Source organism: Zootoca vivipara, chromosome 2 (genome assembly GCF_965207765.1).
Source record: "Zootoca vivipara chromosome 2, rZooViv2.hap1.1, whole genome shotgun sequence".
Lineage (NCBI taxonomy): Eukaryota > Metazoa > Chordata > Lepidosauria > Squamata > Lacertidae > Zootoca > Zootoca vivipara.
Genome location: NC_142584.1, coordinates 1,504,329 through 1,525,711, shown reverse-complemented (window position 1 = coordinate 1,525,711; position 21,383 = coordinate 1,504,329). Strand labels below are relative to the sequence as shown.

Genomic DNA, 21,383 nt, shown 5'->3' with positions numbered 1-21,383 from the left:
GACTAAACATCAGGAAGAACTTTCTGACGCTAAGTGCTGTTTGACAGTGAAACAGTCTCTCCCCGGGAGGTGGTGGACTCTCCTTCCTTGCAGGTCTTTAAACAGAGCCCGGATGGCCATCTATCATGGATGCTTTAGTTGAGATTCCTGCATTTCAGGGGGTTGGACTAGATGGCCCTTGGGGTCCCTTCAAACTCTAAGATTCTATTATTCTATGAAACAAGGCAAAAGCTCTATTGATGTGTGCCATTTAAAAATTGCTCTGAGGGCATATTTACACTACACATTTTGCATTAGATTTATATCGGTTCAACTGCCCTGGCTTTTTTCAAAGAATCCCAGGGAATGTAGGTTTGAGTGGGATGCTGCCAACTTGCCTCCTGATTCATGAGCTACAGTTCCCAGGATTTCCTAAGGAGAGGGAAATGGTTCTGTTTTGGATATGTGGATCTGCCCTTTGGAGGATCTTTGGGGAGCCATCAGCTCTGACTTACTTTGTTCCTTCTCACCTTCAAATATAAATGCCGCCACTTGTTTGTCAGTGAATTGTGTTTAGTGAGTCTCAATGCTTGTCATTTCAAGTCCCCGGTAAAGAACAAGGTTCACTGGAAGGACAGATTCTGAAGCTGAGGTTCCAATACTTTGGCCACCTCATGAGAAGAGAAGACTCCCTGGAAAAGACCCTGATGTTGGGAAAGATTGAGGGCACAAGGAGAAGGAGACGACAGAGGACGAGATGGTTGGACAGTGTTGTCAAAGCTACCAACATGAGTCTGACTAAACTGCGGGAGGCAGTGCAAGACAGGAGTGCCTGGCATGCTCTGGTCCATGGGCTCACGAAGAGTCGGACACGACTAAATGATTAAACAACAACAACAACAACAACAACAGCAACAACAACAACAACAACAACAAAAAAGGAACAAGGAACAAAGAGCAAGGAAGGGGCAGGAGGAAAAAGAGTAAGGGTGACTTACAACAAAGCCAGAGGCTCAAGGAAAGGCTGGCACTGAGCTTCTGCCACAGACTTGTACTATGATACTGGGCAAGCCGTCTTGTGTGCCTCTTGGCCTTACAAAATGTGCCCTGCTTTTGATAGAGGCTATGTATGAGCTTGTGACATGCTCTAAGGCTCCTAAGCTTCAGAGGCATTACTTGGACTCAATCAACAGAAGAGAGCTGCATTGTAAAGACTTGAGGTTGCAAACTATTTTCTTGCTCACACACATAGCTTGTCACTGCAGAAAAGCCCTTCAAGAGCTTACAAGAAAAAAGATTCTGACACCATATACTGGTAGTTTTCGCTCCCCCTTTTTATACAAACTGGCATGAAATGGCTATGAACTCAGACTCAAAGTCCTTCACAGCCTCTCTACATCCCACTTTAATTTACCATCGTGTCTCATATGCTACATGTTATTGTGCAATTGATTCTGACTTGTTCTTTTGTGGGGGGTTTGCAAGCTATTTACCTGTTAAAATGAGAAAACTGGACTTTGTTGATAGTAAAATGTTTTGTAAAATCAAACAGTATTTTTAAAAATGTCTGGTAGTCAATGATTTTTTGGCCTCTTGAGAAATTGAAGCCTCCAAGATGAACATTTAGCTAAACATCTAGGCTGCACCCGCTGAAGTTAACGAGAGCCTGCTGATTTTGTAACAAGGAGGGAATCATAGCCACGAAACTGGTTGCTTCCAAAATTGCACTCCACAGGGTTTTGAGTCCCAACCCTGTAAAGATGGGCCCATAATTACAACTAGGAGCCCATTATGGATGATTTGAAACATCGGCTCAGCTCAGAACCTACTTGGGTGTTGTTGCTTTGCCTGCATGGGAATTGGTTCAAAAGACCTGCTCCATTATCAGCAATCTGGCCCAGACCAATTTCAGCCAAAGTTAAGCAAACCATCTGCATAGATCAGGGGTCAGCAAACTTTTTCAGTAGGGGGCCAGTCCACTGTCCCTCAGACCTTGTTGGGGGCCGGACTATGTTTTGAAAAAAAATATGAACGAATTCCTATACCCCACAAATAACCCAGAGATGCATTTTAAATAAAAGGACACCTTCTACTCATGTAAAAACATGCTGATTCCCGGACCATCCGCGGGCCGGATTTAGAAGGCGATTGGGCCGCATCCGGCCCCGGGGCCTTAGTTTGGGGACCCCTGGCATAGATCATGGGGAAAAAGAAATTTTTAAGGTAAAGAAAGAACTACTCTCTTTCTGTCCCTAAATGTGAAGAGGCATTCCTTCTTCTACCCAAGATTTCTTTCCTACTTTCATTTTTAAGTGGAAAGGGACTAGGGAGAGAAATGTTTGTTGTTTTGACAGTAAGTGTAATAGCTTGGATTCAGCAAAATGCTGTTTTATGTGGGATGACAATTAAAGCAGGAGAAAAAGCAAGAGACCACTTCCAAATCTTGAGGGAAAACAAATAGAAATAAAGCAGGACTGGAAACAAAGTACATATGGACTGCAGTTGGATCTTTCTTCCATTTTTATTTAAAAAGAAAACCTAAAACTCAGTAACCAAGCATCAGGTTGGTACACAAACGGTTCAACAGAGATATGGTTTCTTTGCAAACTCTGTAGTAACTTCTTCTCACTCTCATTTTCTTTCTGTTTAAGGGGGTGGGGAGACTTTTCAAGCTACTGGCAGCAATCATTGAAAACTGTCACTGTGGAAGTCTATGTTTCTTTTCCACATAGTGGATGCAACATCAAAAGACCTCACAGAGCCAAGAGAAGCCACCATTCAGACAGTAGAAACTCATCCACACTTTCACTTGACTCATATTTTGATTGTATTGTGTACTTGCCCCAGGTCCAATAGCTTTTATCGTTGTTCTGCGGCTGTGCCTTGAGAAAATCTCATCATACTCACTGAATTAAAGCTCAGTTAAGCAAAATCTATCTAGAGATTTTCTGCACATCTGATAAGATCTGATTCAGCAAGTAAGATCGGATTTTTGCAAGGCACAGCAACAGAACAACAAGAAAACCTTTCAGATCTGGGGAAATTAATCAGTACACAATACAATCAAAATATGGGTCAAGCAAACGTGTGGATGAGTCCTCCTAGAAATAATCAGGATTATTTCCATTCAATGGAAATGTTACAGATGTGCTTTTAGGTCCCTGCTGTTCGTGGAAAGGCACAGCACTTGATGCTGAGCACGTCTCTTGTTATGACTTGAATGGGGGAAGGAAGTTGGAGGTGGCGATAGTGTTATTTACTAAATTCCAATTCCTTTCAACCATAATTAAAAGGCTGCAATTCCCCAGGTACTATTAAAAAATAGCTTGCGTCTCAAAGCAACCTTGGAATTAACTTCCCGAATGCATAAATTCCTCAACATCCATACACAGTGTTGCTCCCCAACTGCATGACTAGGAAGACAAAAGACCTGGGTATGATTCTTGACTCCATCACTGACCTACAGGATGACCTTTGAAAAATCCCTACTCTTCTCATCTATGCTCTATGAATCAGGGTTCTGGATATGAAGTCAGCCCGGGTGGTGCAGTTGCTAAGAGGGGCCCAGGTTCCAATCCCCATTCAGCCACTAAGTTCACTGGGCAATCTTGGGCCAGCCATACACTCTAAGCCTAACCTACGCTCACTTGGTTGCTGTGAGAATAAAGTAGGAAGGTATCACTGGATGCCACCTTGCGCTCCTTGGAGGAAAGGTGGGAAATGGATGTAATAAATAAATGAAATATTTTCTGCAGTTCCATAATAGCATTCTGAATGCCCATCACTGCCTATAGCTTAGTTCATTGTCACAGAGCTTCTACTTTGGAACAATCCAAGGAATGTGAAAAGTAAAGGCACAGGTGCTTTACTGGGCTGAGGCTTGTAGAAAAATCTGCAACGTTAAGAAAATCTAGTTAAATGGGGTGAGTCTAGTAGTCAGTTGAGAATGTGAGTGAACTTGTCCACATGCCAGTTCCTTGAGGGGGGAAATTTCCTTAAGGGAAAAGGGATTCGAAAATATGCAACAGACTGAGTCACTGCAATCTTACAGTCCGGAGAGCTATTTCTGGCCAACTGCTTTGATGGCAACAAGAGGGGCAGGCATCCAGCTATATGCAGGTGTTGTCATAAATGGGCCAACTCATCACCTTGGAAGCAAATAGACTGTCCATGGGATTTTTTATAAAGTAGATAATACAAATTGAAACTGAAGAGCTGATTTAACTGTGATTGCTACTGCAGCATCTGAATTCTTTTGAACTGTAATCCTCACTGCCTGCAAAGGAGCGTGGTAGAGGTACCACCCCTGCAGGCTAATTGGTTTCCCAAGACATAAATTAAATGGCACTGAGATCCTTAACATGCACACAACTGCATGCTGAAAACACATGACTACAGCATCTGCAAAGCCAGCATAACAGCATCATGGCTTCCCAAGCTGATCTGGCAAAGCCAAGAAGAAATGGTTGTCATCCACATGGTCTGTGTTCATAATAGAAGCATTGGTGTCATGCTGGGACCTTCCAGTGATTTATTTTGGAAGTGGGATCACTCTTGGGGGCCGCAACCTCCTGGTCATGGAGCAGGTTTTCCAAATTGTTCTGCCTTGAAAAAGAGAAGTGGGAGGATCACTGTCCCAGAAAACCAGGCACTAAAGTCTGGCTCTTCCAAGTCCTGCTAGTGCTCAGATCAGAGGAGGAACTAGGAAAGCTAAGCACCAGAACTATGCACACCCTTTCTAGGCTCACCATGGGCAAGACGGGGGAACGTTCTGGCACTCTCAGCTATTCCCCCCAGGCCTGACAGTCAGAAAGCATGGCTAGGGATTTCCTCTGCATCCAGTCAGAACAAAAGTAGCTAATGGCAGTCAAAAGAGGAAGGTGTAGTGTTCCAGTCATCTCATATTAAGGCCACACCTGCCTGCACAGTCACTTTCTCACATGTCTGAGGCACATCTATGTTCCTCTGAAGTGCAGGTCTGCATTTCACATCACAACAAAAACATCTTGCAGTCATGGTCAAAAGCAATGCCAGAACATAAGGAGAATCCTGCCATACCAAACCAGGGGGTTATGTATTCCATCATCCTGTTTCCCACAGTAGCCAACCAGAAACCTTCAAAGAATATGTGAGCATCATAGTCCCATCCTGTCTCACTCTTCTTCCCTAGCAACTGGTGCACAGAGGCATATGAGCTCTAATCATGGAAGTACTAGAGAACCATAAAGAGTAATAGCGATTGATAGCCTTAGCCACTGTGAAGATGTCCAATCTCCTTTTAAAGCCATCCAAGCTGACAGCCATCACCAAATACCAAGGAAGCAAGTTAGATATTTCAACTATGTGCTACATCCTCTTTAGAGGTTTAGAAAACTCTACTTGCAGATGCCCAGGAATGAAATTGGGACAATCTTCATGCAAAACTTGTGCTGTAGCACTGAGCAACATCCCTTCCCCAATGTTGCTGCACTGTTCAGCCAGAACAGGAAGTTAAACATTCCAGCAGTTCTCACGCACAAGAAACGTGCATCACAACAATTTCCTATGTTTCTGCTTTGGTGCTCTTAAGCGTAAATGGTGACCTGGGCAGGTACCTTTTCCCTAGGGTAAACTAGCACTCAGCTGGTAAGATAGTGACACCAACTTCACCACCCAACTACAATGTTGCCTGCCCATAATGCAGAATAGTGAGAAACCGGGCAGCATTGTTGCTGCCCTGTGCTCACGTCCTGCTCACAGGCTTCCTACAGAGGCAACTGGTTGGCCACTGTGAGAACAGGATACTGCACTAGATGGGCCATTGGTCCCATCCAGCAGGGCTCTTATTACATTCTTATGGACAGTGAAATTGGCACATTCAATCCCTAATGCAAATCAACATGTTCAAACCATTTCTTCACTAGGAATTCATGCTTGCAGATCTTCCTTTAAATGCCTACCCCACCCTTTCAACATTTTCAAGGCAGCAGAATTAGACTAAATAATGCAGCAGATGTCCCACCAATGCCATGCACAGAAGGTTATTAATCACCTCAAGGACACATTTATATTTGTCCAAGGTCATCTGCAACTTATACAGCATCACCAAGTGATAGTCTTTCCCATTACTGCAGTGGACTGACAGCCTCAGATCAAAGTGAAAGCATTGGAAGGAAGCTGTTTCCATGCCCATTTCCAGGTTCAAAGGATTCAGACTATTTTTGCCTGGCAAAAGAATGAAAGGAGGGAGGGAGGCAGCCTCTTGGAGAGAGAGTGGTGGAAACAAAAGCTTGAATTGAGCTTGTGAAGAAAGCAAGAAAAGCAGGCCTCAAATATTGCTACCTGTCACAGTGGTCGGATGGGACTACTTCAGAGTAACGACTCTCCACCGCTCTGCATTTTATCTTTTTATTGGTGCTGCGTATTTACAGTGCTAAAGGTAGAGCTATTTACAGAGACACATCTTTTCAGCTTTCATCAGAACCTCCGAATGGCTTTTGGCGCGTCTTGCGCCAGCATAACAACTTGGGGAGCCCCATCCTCTTCCCCCGACGCTTTCTGCGAAGTTCCGGAGTTGGGGGGATGGGTCTGCCCCCCCCTCTTTCCTCCTTCCTGTCCCACCTGGGACGCTGGCTCTTCTACCCTGCCAGAGCCTTGGACCCCACTTCCTGTTTCCCCACTGGAGCTGGAGCTTTCCCTGCTCTCAGTCGTGCTCTGGGCTGGGCTGGAACTCAGGAGGGGAGGGGCTTCGCGATACCCCTGCCCCTCACACTACCTATTCCTTTTTTTTTAATCATATTTATTTATTTTCCTTTCATCAAAATACAAACATTTACAACTATACATTTTTACATTTTCCACGTCACATCTTCAACCCTCCTTTCTCAACAAAAGGGAGAAAGGTAGGGGAGGAAAAAAAAGAAAAAGAAAAAAAACCACACACACACACAAAAAATAAAAAAATAAAAAATAAAATAAAAAGGAATAGCGAATTATAATGATACAAATTAAAAGGACTTCCTGTTATCTCCGTCAGCATACTTTTTTCCTTTGTCGAATGTATATACAATCAATACTATTTCTTTTAACCCATGGTTTCACATTCCTATTGCTTTAATCCTCGTTTTTTTCCTACAAGTGACCTTTTTTGTTGTTGTTATTATTTTGTTTCTATTCAAACGCTATCATTGGTATTTGGTTTTTACTATATTTCATAACATATTTTTTATACCTATCCCATTTTTTCACGAATTCTTCTTTAACCTTTCCTCTCAGGCTATTCGTTAATTGTGCCATTTCGGCAAATTCCTGGAGTTTATTTTGCCATTCTATAATTTTTGGGGCTTCTTTTTCTTTCCATTTTTTGGCAATAACAATCCGTGCTGCTGCTAACGAGTATAAAAGGATTTCTCTTGACTGTGGTGGAATATCTTTCTGAAGTGTAACACTCAATAAAAAGATCTCTGGTCTTTTTTGGATATTCTTTCCCAAGATTTTTTGAATCTCATCATGGATTTTGTCCCAAAATTTCTTAATGATATCACATGTCCACCACATATGAAATAGGTTTCCATCATTCCCTCCACACCTCCAACAAACATTTGCAATATTTTTATACATTTTAGATAATCTAGAGGGTGTGAGGTGCCACCTGTGATTCATCTTAAGCATATTTTCTCTTATATTATAGTTCGATGTAAACTTCATATTAAATTTCCACAGGTTTTCCCATTCCGCACTCGTAATCGGGTAACCACAGTCTTGTGCCCATTTCGTCATAGATACTGTAACCGTTTCATCCATCACTTCGTGCTCTAGCAACAGCCTATACATTTTTGCTATAAGTTTTGTTTTGCCAATTAATATTTCTTTTTCAAATCTTGAGCCCTGTCTTTGAAACCCTATTTGTTTGTCTTTTTTAAATAACTCACTTAATTGATGGTAATCCAGCCATGTATTTAAATGTTCTCTTTATTTCTTCGTATTTTTTAATTTTCCACTGTCCTCCTTCTTCTATTATCATCATATTGTAAGTTATCCATTTATCCTCCATATTTGATCTTTTTGGTGTTATAGCCTCCATTGGAGATAACCATCTGGGAATTTTTGGTTCAAGATATTTACAATATTTATCCCATGTTTTTAACAGTGCATTTCTAATTATGTGGTTTGTGAATTTCCTATGTACCTTCCCTTTATCGTAGTAAAGGTAAGCGTGCCATCCAAACCTCGCTTCATGTCCCTCTAGATCTAATATGTCAACATTCTTTAGCAGGCACCAATCCTTTAGCCACGTTAAGCAGGAGGCTTCATAATAAAGCCTGAGGTCTGGGAGGCCGAAGCCTCCTCTTTCCGGGAGGTCAATAAGTAATTTATGTTTGACCCTCGGCCTTTTGCCTTGCCAGAGAAATTTCGACAGCTCTTTCTGCCACTTATCAAACACAGTTCTCCTTCCTATAATTGGTATAGTTTGAAATAAATATAACAATTTAGGAAGGACTTTCATCTTTATGACCGCGATCCTGCCACAGAAAGATAGTTTGAGCCTACTCCAAATTTCAAGGTTTTTTTTTATTTCTTCCCACTTCTTTGTATAACTGTCTTCAAACAGATTGATATTTTTGGGGGGTCAGCGTTATCCCCAAATATTTTAATTTTGAATAGATTTTTAGCTGGGTAACCTTTTGTATTTCTTCTTTCTCCAATTGTGACATGTTTTTTGCCAAAAGTTTAGTCTTATTATAATTTAATTTAAATCCCGAAACTGTACCGTATTCTTGTATTATATCCAGAACTTTTATTAGACTTTGCTTGGGATTTTCCACCGTAACAATGAGATCGTCCGCAAACGCTCTGAGTTTGTAATTTCTGGTCCCTAGCATTATGCCTTTGATTTCCTTCTCCTCCCTTATTTGTTTACATAAGACCTCTAATGTTAAGATAAATATTAAGGGGGACAGGGGACACCCCTGTCTTACCCCTTTATTTATCTCACATTCTTGAGTTGCGTTTCCATTTATTATGAGTTTGGCTTTTTGTTTTGTACAGATTGCGTTAATTCCATTTATAAATTTCTCCCCAAAATCCATTTGGTGGAGTAGGCCTTTCATAAAGTCCCACGAAACACGGTCAAAAGCTTTTTCGGCGTCAACCGCCATGAATATGGCAGATTTATTTATTTTTATATCCAAATACTCTAGCAAGTTTACAATATTTCTGGTGTTATTTGAAATACGCCTACCTGGAAGGAACCCTGCCTGGTTTTCGTGGATGACATCACAGAGAACTTTTTTTGCTCTTTGTGCCAAAATATATGCATATAACTTATAAGCATTGTTAAGGAGCGCAATCGGTCTATAATTTGTTACCTCTTGTTGATCCGTTCCCTGCTTGGGTACTAGAGTTATGAAACTCTCCTTCCACGAATTTGGCATCGTCCCTTCCTTCATTATGGTATTCATGATGTCTTTCAATGGCTCCATTAAAATATCCTCAAAAGTCTTATAATAGGTGGCCGGAAACCCGTCCGGCCCTGGTGTTTTTCCGGTTTTTGCTTCCTTAATTGCGTTTTGAATTTCAAAAGCTGTTATTGGTGCCTCTAAAATTTCTTTATGTTTTTTGAGAATTTTGGGGGGACTATGCTTTTCCAAATATTTTTTGATATTTTGTGGTGATTCTCCTTCCTTTTTATACAAATTACTGAAAAATTCTAAAAAAAGATTTTCAATTTCCTTTGGGTCAGTTACAACTTTTTCCTCTACTTTAATTTTATTAATAATTCTTTCAGCCTCCCTTTTTTTAAGCTGCCAAGCTAAAAGTTTCCCTGGTTTGTTGGCAGATTCAAAAAAAATTGCTTCATCAATTTCATTTTATTCTCAATTTCCTCGCTTATTAGCATTGAGTACTGAGATTGAAGTATTTTTAGATTTCTTTTTAACTCCTCACTCTCAGATTTTTTATATATATCTCTCTCTTGCTTCCTAATTTCTTCTAGTATTTCCTGCTTTTTCTTTTCCTTTTGTCTATTCTGGATTGTATTTTGTTGTATAAAGAAGCCCCGGAGGACAGCTTTGCTGGAATCCCATACTATTTTTTGATCTGTTCCTTTGTTTAAATTTAATTCAAAGTATTCCTTCAATGTCCTCTTGGCTTTCTCCAGAATTTTCTCATTTTTTAGCAAACTTTCATTTAATCTCCATCTTATTGTTCTCTTTCCTCCTCCCTTCAGTCTTACATATACTGCGTTGTGATCGGAAATAGTCTTGGGTAAAATTTCAACCTCAGATACTTTAAGTGACAGTTCTTTAGTTGTCCATATAGCATCGATTCTTCCGGCCGATTTGTTTGGACATGAATAATAAGTATAATCTCTTTCAAATGGATTTCTGAGTCTCCAAATGTCTTCCAAATTTAGCAGCTCGATTAATTGAAAAAAGGTTTTTGGAAGCTTTGACTGTTTTTTTCTTGCGACTTTTTTAGATCTATCCAATTCAGGTGCAACTACACCATTTTGATCTCCTAATAATATAATTTTTTCTCCGATTATATCCCCCAAATTTTGTTCCAGACTTTGAAAAAATTCACTTTTTTTACAAATTTCACTTTTTTTAAAAAAAAAAATTGTAAAAAAAAAATATTGCTACCTATTCCTAAAACGATACATGGTATATTAAGAGCCACTGGGAATGTTCAAGGCTGTGATGGCAGCAGAGCAGAACCACTATTTATGATGAGAGGCTGCCTCCAATTATCCCCAAAGTGAGTGTTAAAAAGCAAAAACGGTACAGGTGTGAAGGGTGCAGAATTCTCTATTTGTCTGTATCCCTCTCCAGATACTCACAGGAATGCACCCCACAGCCAGCTACTTCTATTATCAGCACCCAGCTAGAGATAAAATTTACCTGAGGGCACATTGTCTGCTGAAACTTAAGCAAGGGATCATAGATCACAGAGTTAGAAGGGAGCACGGTGATCATATAGTCCAACCCCCTGCAATGTAGAAATCTTTTGCTTGGGGCTCAAATCCACAATCCTGAGATTAAGAGTCTCATGTGCTACTGACTTGAGCTAGCCTTTGTAATAGGGGGTGGTTCAGCAATGCCCCCCATACCTTGCAGCGGCAGTGGTTTCCAGTGAGATCTCACCCAAGTCTTACAAGATCTCACAAAGCGCGTAAGATCTTCTGAGACTTTGGCAAGATCTTGAAAGAACTTGACGGAAGTTGATGCCGCTGCTGCTCGTGCTTCATGGACACCATCACACAATACAGGTAGAACAGTGGGGGTGGCCCATTCCCATTTTGCCTCAAGTGGGGAATCAGGATGTGCTGCCCCTGAATCTAGTATATCTGATCAACCAGGGTCATGTCCAGAGAGCAGCACTGGAAGACTCTGCTTCAGCTACATGATCTTTCAGCTATGGTGTACCAAAAGCTATAATATTGCCTCCAATGCTGTTTAACATCTATATGAAGCTATTAGCAGTTTGTGGGCAAAGTCTCATCAATATGCTGAGGACACACAGCTCTAATGGATGATGACCATTGAATTGAATGTAAGCCCTAGGAAGACAAAGGAACTGGGGGGGGGGGGTTTCCAGTGTCTGGGAGTTCCCTGTTCTGGATAGGGTTGCACTCCCTCGATCCACCTTTGTCACTTGAAGCTCAATGGCCTCAGTGGGTAGGAGTGCCTTTTACCAGCTGCAGCTGTTAAGCAACTACAGCTGATAGTCTGGCCATGGTGATTCATGGATTGGAAATATCAAGATTCAGTTACAGTGGTGCCTCGCTTAACGAATGCCCTGCTTAACGAAATTTCCGCTTAACGAAAGGATTTTTCGAGCGGAGGTTGCCTCGCTAGACAAATTCGTTTTATGAAAAATTCATCTAGTTTCCCATAGGAATGCATTGTAATTCAATTAATGCGTTCCTATGGGCAAAAAAAAAATTCAAAAAAAATTCAATGCATTCCTATGGGATTCGCTAGACGAATTTTTCGTTATAAGAAAAGACCCGTGGAACGAATTAAATTCGTCTAGTAAGGCACCACTGTATCACAATGTGCTTTATGTGGGGCTACCCTTGGGCCTCATCAGGAGGCTCCAGCTAGTGCCAAATGCTTTGGCTAGACTGCTGATAGAAACAGACTATTGCCAGCTCATAACTCCAGTGTTCAAAAGTTTGCACTGACTGCCCATATGCTACCAAGCCAGGATCAAGGTTCTTGTATTAATTTACAAGGCTTTTAACAATTTGGGTCCAGATCACTGAGATCTTCAGGGGAGTCACTGTTAGTGATCCCCATAGCTCAAATGCAGGACTCAAGACCACCAGGAGTTGTGTGTTCAGTATTTTGAGTCCAATTTCATGGAACTCCTTTCTAGTAGAGGTCGGAGAGGCCTACTGAACTTCAGGTGCCTACGGAAGAATTTGTTTTATCATTGCAGCAGGAATTTTAACTGAAGCTTGGTTTTATAGTTTGAACTGAAGTTTTACTTCTTGTATTGTAAACTGCTTAAGAGACCACTTATCCTTATTCAGCCATTGTCTCCCTTTGTGACCAAACCAATTGTTCAGCTTCCCCGTTCAGCGGTTTTCCATCTGTATATTAAATAGCTTCGCCTCAAGGGACAACATCTACTAAAGACAATAATCTGCCCCACCCTGCAATGCATCCCAAATTCTTCCTTTTCGCTTGTTTCACTCAAGATTAATGATGATAAAATAAATGGTTGTCTTCTCAGTTAAAAGCTCCATTTTCCACAAAATTTTGCCAATTGAATAGTTACATTTTTACCATCTTAAAAACAGCAACAAGCCGGAAGGGTTTGAGGGTGGGAATCAACCACACAACATTTTTGTATGCAAAAGTAAATTAGTATATTAATCTAAAGAAATGTGTGTTTCCATGAGAGGAGGAGCCTGTTCACGAGAACTTCTATACAGCAAGCAGCAACTTACGGTGCAAGCTGAGAGAGATGTTGATGGTCCACTCCTCAACGAATCCCTTGAGATTGGGGATCTTGGCACATTTCAGGATAGTTTGGGAAGAGCTGTCACCAACATGGACCCAGCAGACTGTGTCTTCTCTGTAGTTGAAATCCATGGCTGTGGTCTGCTTGGTGCTGGTGGGAGTGATATTAGGGACAGACCCACCATTCAGGAAAGTAGCCATAATGTTCTGAGAGTTGGCAATGAGTAGGATTGGAGGTCGATCTACTGGTTCTGTTGAAGAAACAGAGTTGCCAAGGATGAAACAAGGATTAGGCACCCAGATGTAAATCTTTCTTAATGGACCTACTCATATTAGGATGGGCTCCAGCAAATGCACTAGCCAAGGGGCACCCCCAGGTAACAAAATATGGGCATGCACAAAATGTGTCAATTCCTCATCTGTAATATGTAAAAAGAAACATGTAAAAAGGAGAGGAGAGACAAGCTGTGTGATGGGGCAGTTTGTCCCGCTATCATACTGCCCAGCAACAAGTGAAAAAGCATTCACACTCAAGTGAGTTGTTTGCATTGCCCTGCAAATTATTGTAAACGTGCACTTGCACGGTGACTTTGTACGTAGATCGTGTACAAAATGTGGGGATAAAGAGCATTTCTGGACCTACATGACACTCTGGGGGTCCCCAAGGAATCAAGCTGGCAACTTCCTTTATGAGAGTCAACATGAGATGACTGGCATCCCAAAACATTTCTGACAAGGTCTTCCAAACTGTGCTCCGCTAATAAGAAAATATGGTGAGCACAGTAAAAGTGCTTTGTAGAGTGCAAACTAGGCCGCCACTGCGGAAAACCACAAGGCTGAGGGGAAATGACTGATTTGCTTACCATTCTTAGCTTTGCAAGACTTGTGATCGGGCTGGAGCAGATATCCTTCAACACAGCTACAAACGTAGGAACCATGGTGGTTGGTGCAGGTTTGGCTACAAGTGCCATAATTAGTGCATTCATCAATATCTGTGAAGAAGAATGAGAAAGTTATTACTAACCTGTTAGATATCTAATATATCTCAGTAAAATACTGCTGTGGACGTGCATGAATGGAGTGGAAAGACTAAGATTTAAAAAACTGAAACATTGGGATAAAAAAAGTACATGTTCACTTCCTCCAATGGCACAATACTCTGGGACACTGTCCTGCACAGGCCACTCTGAAATGAATGAAAGCTCCCCATGAGAAAAGGAGTTTGCCTTTCCATGTGAAAAGGTCATATACCGAAGAACTGATTTTGCCATAACATGTAAGCCCAAAAAATGAAACATTTCTTAACACCCAGCTTGTAAGTGTTGTGCCTGTATCACTCTTGAATTATCAGATGCATAGCTATCTCATCCCTGTTTCTAGGTCTGCCTCCTCCCCCCAAAAAATGTTCACAAAGTGAAAATGACATGTAGCTGACATACTGAAAGTGACACAAATATAACTCTCTTGTTCATCACAATTAAAAGTCCAACACCATAACTTATTTACTGAGAGAGGAGAGGAGAGGAGAGGAGAGAAGGAGAAGGAGAAGGAGAAGGAGAAGGGAGACAAGCAACACTATCTACCAAACATATGTTTTTCCTCCTTAGAAGCTGCTGTCAGAGGCCTGTCTTCTGCACTCTTCTCTTGTTCTGTATTACGGCCATCACCTACCTTTGCAGCTTTTCCCATCTTCTGCCAGCTGGAAGGTACTGTTGCAATAGCACTCTGGGCCATTCAGAGTCGGGGCACAATGGTGCTTGCATCCCATCTCTGTGCAGTTTTTGTAGAACTCTAAAGAAACAGTGGGTGGGGGGTGGGGAGGGAAATGGCATCAGTTGGCTGCTGGGAAGGTGATTTAGATTTGAACGGGGGGGGGACCTGTGGCTCATTTCACGTTGCTGCACTACAACTCCCATTATCCCTGGCCATCAGCCATGCTAGATGGGGCTGATGGGAGTGAGTCCAACAAACACCTGGAGGGCCACAGATTTCCTACCCCTGGATTGGAGATTTCAGGGACATATAAAACCTAGACTAGTGACAAAATTCACTGGATATTTCTTCTGCATTAATATTCACGCACGGCACAAACAGTTGTGCAAGAAGCTACAAGGCTCATGTAGAAATCTTCCTATTGTGTTTTGTTACATGTGCATCAGTTTTAACATAAGGTTCCCCCTTAAATCAGGCAGGTGTACAGCAAAGAATGAGTCTTGCTTCTTCAAATTAGTTTGATATTTTAGGAACCGCTTAGGAAATGCAAAATGACACTCTCCAAATGAATCCAGTCACTCTCATATTCAAAAGGTTTGCAGCAATGCAACTCAACAGTTCCATTTCAAAGACGTGGTGGGAGATCAGCTAATGGCCAAGCTTATCCTGGGAAAAATCCTGTAATATATGTCATACCTGCCCATCCCCATCTCTAATGAATTCAATTTTTATTTATATTTTTAAATAAGCACCAGATTCTGGAGTGAAAAATTCAAGAAGATCCGAGAGGGTGCTGGGGTGTGAATCTTGTGTTGTCTGCAAGTTCACATCATCCACAATTATCACCCCCGGATCCTCTGCAACACTGCAAGAGTTCCTAAGGCACACTACTCATTTTGATGTGGCAATAAGTCTTGGGCCAGTACTGAAACAGGCCCACAAGTACTGTAACTGGCAGGCACCATAATTATCCAAGTCAAATCATCAGTCTACTGGGGCTGTCACAGATAGGTGCCATTGGCTTCGGTACTCAATATAACTCAAGGGAATACTGTTACCCCCACTATTTCCCATCACTCCAGATGTTTCCCAATCAAAACCGGATGTTAATATTTAACTGATTTCTCATTTACAGTCAAAGTCTCTCTGGGGTCCCTGACTCCTAATAATCTCAAAAGATGTACACAGGTGGCTTATTTATTCATTTACTTGTTCATTCATTCAAGCATTTCACTCTATTACACTTCCATTTTAAAGATTTGCAGCAGTACAGCATTGCTGCAAACCTAGCTATAACATCATGCCACTATGCCTCATCCAAGTTATTATGTGATGCTGCAACCAAACCACGTGACTGAACTATAAGAATGACAATTATTTTAAAACTGTACAGCTTAGCTGTGGAGGGAGAAAATTTGCCTGTTATTTTAGTTTTGGCAAAGTTGTTGAAGACCCAAACATTATCTTTGTAGCAAATTTAACTCAAGGATTGTTTTCCTACACAGAAAAACATTTCCATTTTTACAACAGCTCCTAAACTGTAACAATCTATTATGAACTTAGGAAAATGCCGTACACCAGCATTGTCTATTTTGACCATAGCTGCCAAGTTCTCCCTTTTTTTAAGGGAAATTCCATTATGCTAAATAGGCTTCCTCGCGAGAAAAGGGAAAACTTGGCAGCTATTACTTTGACTGGCATCAGCTCTCTGCACTTTCAAGCTTTCATATGCCGCTATCTGATCCATTTTTTAAAATGGAGATGCCAGGGGATTGAACCTGGGACCTTCTGCATGCAAAGTATGCACTCCAGCACTGAGTTGTGGTCCTTCCTTGAATGCCTTCCTTGAAGGAGTCTTCTCCTTCACAATTTAAAAAGCCAGTTTGCTTGCCCAGTTGTGTAAGCCACTGTGCCAGACTGTATGTTTTGAATATAGAACAGCTGCAATATCAAACATTATGCAGGCGACACAACTTGATCTGGGCCACAGCTACAGCGAGGCATCATGCTAATGCACTTTAGAAGCATTGTTAAAAGTTGCTAAGAACCACCAATCTGGGAGAGACTAAAGATGGGAATATTTAGAGGCAGGTTTGGGGGCCAACTCACTTAGACTATTCCAAAGCTATTGTGGCTATGGCAGGTCCCTCTACGCTAGGGCTGGAATTTCACAACTGACTAGGCAACTGGCAGGAACGACCTTTTTATTATTATCTGGGATGGGATGGACCAACACAGCAGTTCCCAGGCACACCAACACAAATGTGATTCTACCCACAAGGTTCCAAAATGAGGGGGGAGGGGGAATGAAAAGTACCCTTTTGCTGGGAATGCTAGCTATTCAACTAAGACAGCAATAAGATAAGCTTCTGCGGCTCCAATTATTGCACAATGGGGTCAGCACTGTAGCTTTTGTGGCCAAAACGGACAATAATTATGTGCTACTGGAGTGCACTTCGACCTACAAATGGTTCTTTGTCTCTCTCCTCTCCCACCCACCCACCCGCTCCCCCTTTCTTCCCATCCTGGGTGCCACCGCTGCCACTTCAGAGTTCAGCATTTCAAAGCTGGTTACAAGAAGAGCCCCATGCATTTATTTACAATGAATTGGTTTGCAGTGATTTCAAAATGGAATTCATTATGAAAAGAGCCTTAGGGCAAGTTTGCACATGACACTTTCTTCTATATGCAAGCAGCCCTGAATGAACTCAAGATCTATAGTTGTAATTAATAATGCAACCTGCACAAGCAGGCAAGGGTGGATGTAACCTCCACCAGTGGCCCTTTTAATCTGGCAACTGCCTAAAAGGAAAAGGAGAGAGAGTGAGATCCCAACTTCATCAGCTTTGCACTGGCAAATGCCATTTGGCTCCTACTTCCCAAGGTTCATCAGTGGCTAGTCTATCTGGAAGCTGTGATAGTGAAACAGACTCCCAAGAGAGGTGGTGGACTCTCCTTTCTTGGAGATTTTAAAGCAGAAGTTGGATGGCCACCTGTCAGGTATGATCCAGTTTGAGATTCCTGCATTGCAGGGGGTTGGACTAGATTACCCTCGGGATTCCTTCCAACTCTACAATTCTATTATTCTATGCTTAACAGAAGGATGAGACTGCTGGGGTTCTTTGGATCAGTGTGGCTAGGACCAACTGGGTTCCTTCCACCCACAATATATTTATCAGCAGCCACTCAAAAAGTTATTATACTTAGCCGCTACATTTGCATGTTTGGTTTCCTCTTCCCTATGTTATCCTTTGTTCCCTTTTTTGTCAAATCCATTAGTTTGTAAGCATTCTGGTGAGGGCCTATTTTGATTCTTTGTATCATTTATCAGAATTTTATGTTGAATAATCTTGCTGGCAGTATGATGGCCCTTTACCTTTAGGGACACAGGTCTAAATCACCAAGCCTCTTGGGCAGGGGTCCCCAGACTACGGTCCCCGGGCCGGATGCGGCCCAATTGGCCTCCCAATCCGGCCCGCGACGACCCCCGCCGCCCGCTGCCGCCGCCTGCTCTTACGGCGCACAGCGTGGCGGCGATCTTCCAAATCGTCGAAAATCGTCGAAAATCCTTTGTGCGCATGCATATGGGCCTCTCCCGACCCAGAAGAGGTCATTTCCGGTGCACTTCCGGGTCGGGGGAGGCCCATACGCATGCGCACAAGCGATTTTCGGTGATTTTTTCCCGACCGTGTGTGTGTGCGCATGCGCACGGGCGCGCACTCCCCCGCCCTCTGCCCCGCTGCGCGCACACTCCCCTGCCCTCCGGCCCGAAGCCCGGTAAGTCTGGGGACCCCTGCTCTTGGGCTTGCCGATCCTAAGGTTGGTGGTTCGAATTCACATGATGTGGTGAGCTCCCATTGCTCTGTCCCAGCTTCTGCCAACCTAGCAGTTCAAAAGCACACCAGTGCAAGTGGAAGGTAAATGATGTTTCCATGCACTCTGGCTTCCGTCATGGTTTTGTGCCAGAAACAGTTTAGTCATGCTAGTCACATGACCCAGAAAGCTGTCTGTGAACAAACACCAGCTCCCTTGGCCTGAAGCGAGATGAGCACCGCACCTCATAGTTGAATTTGACTGGACTTAACAATCCAGGGGTCCTTTACCTTTACCTAAACTGTACTTTGGTGTTTTATTTTTGAAAGCAGCTTTGAGACTTATTGTGGAAAGTAACTAATTAATTACAGGAGTATTTTGTTTTCAAGAACATAAGAATTTAACGAGTGTGCTGGATCAGGCTAATGGCCCATCTAGCCCAACATCCTGTTTTCACAGTGGCCAACCCGTCGTGGCCTTTATTGGGCCACTAGCAGGAAACAGACTACTGCATTCCATTCAATCATCTTGTTTTTACTAATGTCAAACAAATGCTCTCAATTTAACATGATTTTTATTTATTTACTTTTATATTAAATTTCCAATAAAAAGGTAAAGGGACCCCTGACCATTAGGTCCAGTCGTGACCGACTCTGGGGTTGCGCGCTCATCTCGCATTATTGGCCGAGGGAGCCGGCGTATAGCTTCCAGGTCATGTGGCCAGCATGACAAAGCCGCTTCTGGCTATTTCCAATAGCCATTACATAACTGGCACCTGTGCATGCATAAACAGAGATTCCATAAGGAAAACAATGTTCGGTTGTGATGTCATAGTAATTGAAGACACACTGCCAAAGCAATGTGACCTAAGATGCAAGGTTTTCAAGTTTTCTCATAAACCTATCCTCCTTTTTTAAAAAAAATAATGCTGTAAAACTGTTATGATCTCAACTTTCAGTTTTAAAAAGGGGTAGGTGGGCGTGTTGAAGTTCTAGAAGTCACAACCACAGCAGAAAAATTGAGGAAGACAAAATGATTCATGGACATCACATGCTTTTTTAAAGCATAAAATAACCGAGTAGAAGGAGAGAGGGCAGGGGGTGTAGCCTCTAATCCTCCAGAGTTACACCATCCCCAAGGATGCTTGAAGGCTCCATTGCCAAACTGCTCTTACCATGATCAGTACATTTCTCCTAATGCTCACCTGAAATTTACTTTCAGGTAACCTTATCCCATTTGATTTAATTGTAAGGATAAAATGGGGGGGGGGCTTTGTAAGCTCTGCCCCCAAATCAATTTTAGTGCTATTGCATGTTTTTAAAACAAAAAACTCCAGTGCACAAAATAAACAAAGGTTGTATCCACCACTAGACCTACTCAGAGTACACTTATGGAAATTAATGAACCTAAGTTAATAACATTCATTAATTGCAATGGGCCTGCTCCAAGTCTAGCATTTCATAAATCCCAAAGAACAGCAAATCCCCTTTGGCCCCATTCATGTGGAGCTGAATTGTAGAATTGGAAGGGACCCTGAGGGTCATCTAGTCCAACTCCCAGCAATGCAGGAATATGCAGTTGGCCCATATGGGGATGGAACCCGCAACCTTGGCGTTATCAGCACCACACTCTAACCAACTAAGCTGCACCAATCTGCAGTATTTTGGAATCCAGCCAGCACAATGAGGACCCACCCCACCATTCATTTGACTCTAATGGAATTACACATCATAAACAACATTGATTAAACCAACATTGTCCAACATTGAGGAGAATTACTTTGCCTTATCCTCACTGACAATGGCAGGGTTTTGTTTTTTTAATAAGCTCTGAGCAAACAGCCTTAAGGAAAGTTTCATTGCTAAGCATACACAGTTCAGACAATTTTTTGCAGACATTGCCTAGGGACATCAGGGCACCAGCCAGGCTATTGTCAGGACACATTTTGATCCCCTCCCTTTGCATGGAATAGTTATGCATTTTTGCTGCATACCAATAAGGAGCATCCCTTGGGGATCCACCATGTTGCTGCTCCAAGAGGAGGATCTCAAATTGCAGCCAGTTGCAGTTGCCAAGGTAATTCATTGACAGCTTTGCATGCTTCTGGGCAGCGCTTTTTTTCCTGGCAGTATGTGCTGGTATACGGTACCACCAACTATTTTTCCGGTGGGGGGGGGGGAGGCACTGCTTATTACCATCATCTCATTCCCACATATTCTCAAATTTGGAGCCCTCAAAAAACAACTCCTGGAGCTGAGCACCAACATGAACAAACTCCCAAACCAATAACCCTCCTCTTCCCACCCCCACCCAACCCTAACATGGCTGAGCCATTGCTCCTCCCAATGGGCAGAGGCCACTGTGGGTGACGCTGAGGCCTACTCACAAGCTGCCGAGGAGTCCCTTGTTCCTCCTCACTCCGGCCGCTCTAGTAGGAGGCAACAGGGACGCCCATGGCACCGGAGGAAACAACTAGGGAGAGAGGGGGCAGGGGAGGGGAAGCTAGGCCGTGACCTGAGGGGATCACTAGGAGGAAGAGGAGGTGGTGGGGCAGCTGAGTGGGGATGGGTCACTATCCTGTGGATGGAAGACATGAGGGAGGTAGGGCTGCGACAGGACGACTTCACGGCTGGGTTGGACGTCTGGTGAGTGGCAGCGGAAGGACAGGCGGACAGACAATGCTCACCCCCCTCCTTGCAGCAGTGCATCATTTCCTCTATTCCCCACCCATTAGTTTCCTCAGTCTGCCTTCAATTGGGTGCTCTTTGTGGGCAGAGGTTGTTTACAGTGGCCATTTCTCCCATGGTTCACAGCCTCTGTTACCCAACATTTTCCCTGAACTGGCAGGCGCATACGAAGAAGACCGCCAGTGAAGCGAATAGGAATCCAGCCAAAGCTGCTGCCATAATAAATTGTTTTAAGGTGCTC

The 21,383-nt window shown here is 42.7% G+C and overlaps 1 protein-coding gene across 6 annotated transcripts in view; it reads right to left on the bottom strand.

The window, feature by feature from the left end:
- Positions 1–21,383, bottom strand: part of LRP1 (LDL receptor related protein 1) — a 329,900-nt gene that overhangs the window by 192,507 nt on the left and 116,010 nt on the right. For all 6 annotated transcript variants that reach the window (XM_060272175.2, XM_060272177.2, XM_060272178.2 and 3 more), the window contains 3 exons: positions 14,601–14,720; positions 13,793–13,921; positions 12,917–13,180 (listed from right to left, as the gene is read on the bottom strand). In XM_060272175.2, coding sequence (XP_060128158.2) covers positions 12,917–13,180; positions 13,793–13,921; positions 14,601–14,720 — 513 coding nt within the window. The remainder of the gene's footprint in view (positions 1–12,916; positions 13,181–13,792; positions 13,922–14,600; positions 14,721–21,383) is intronic.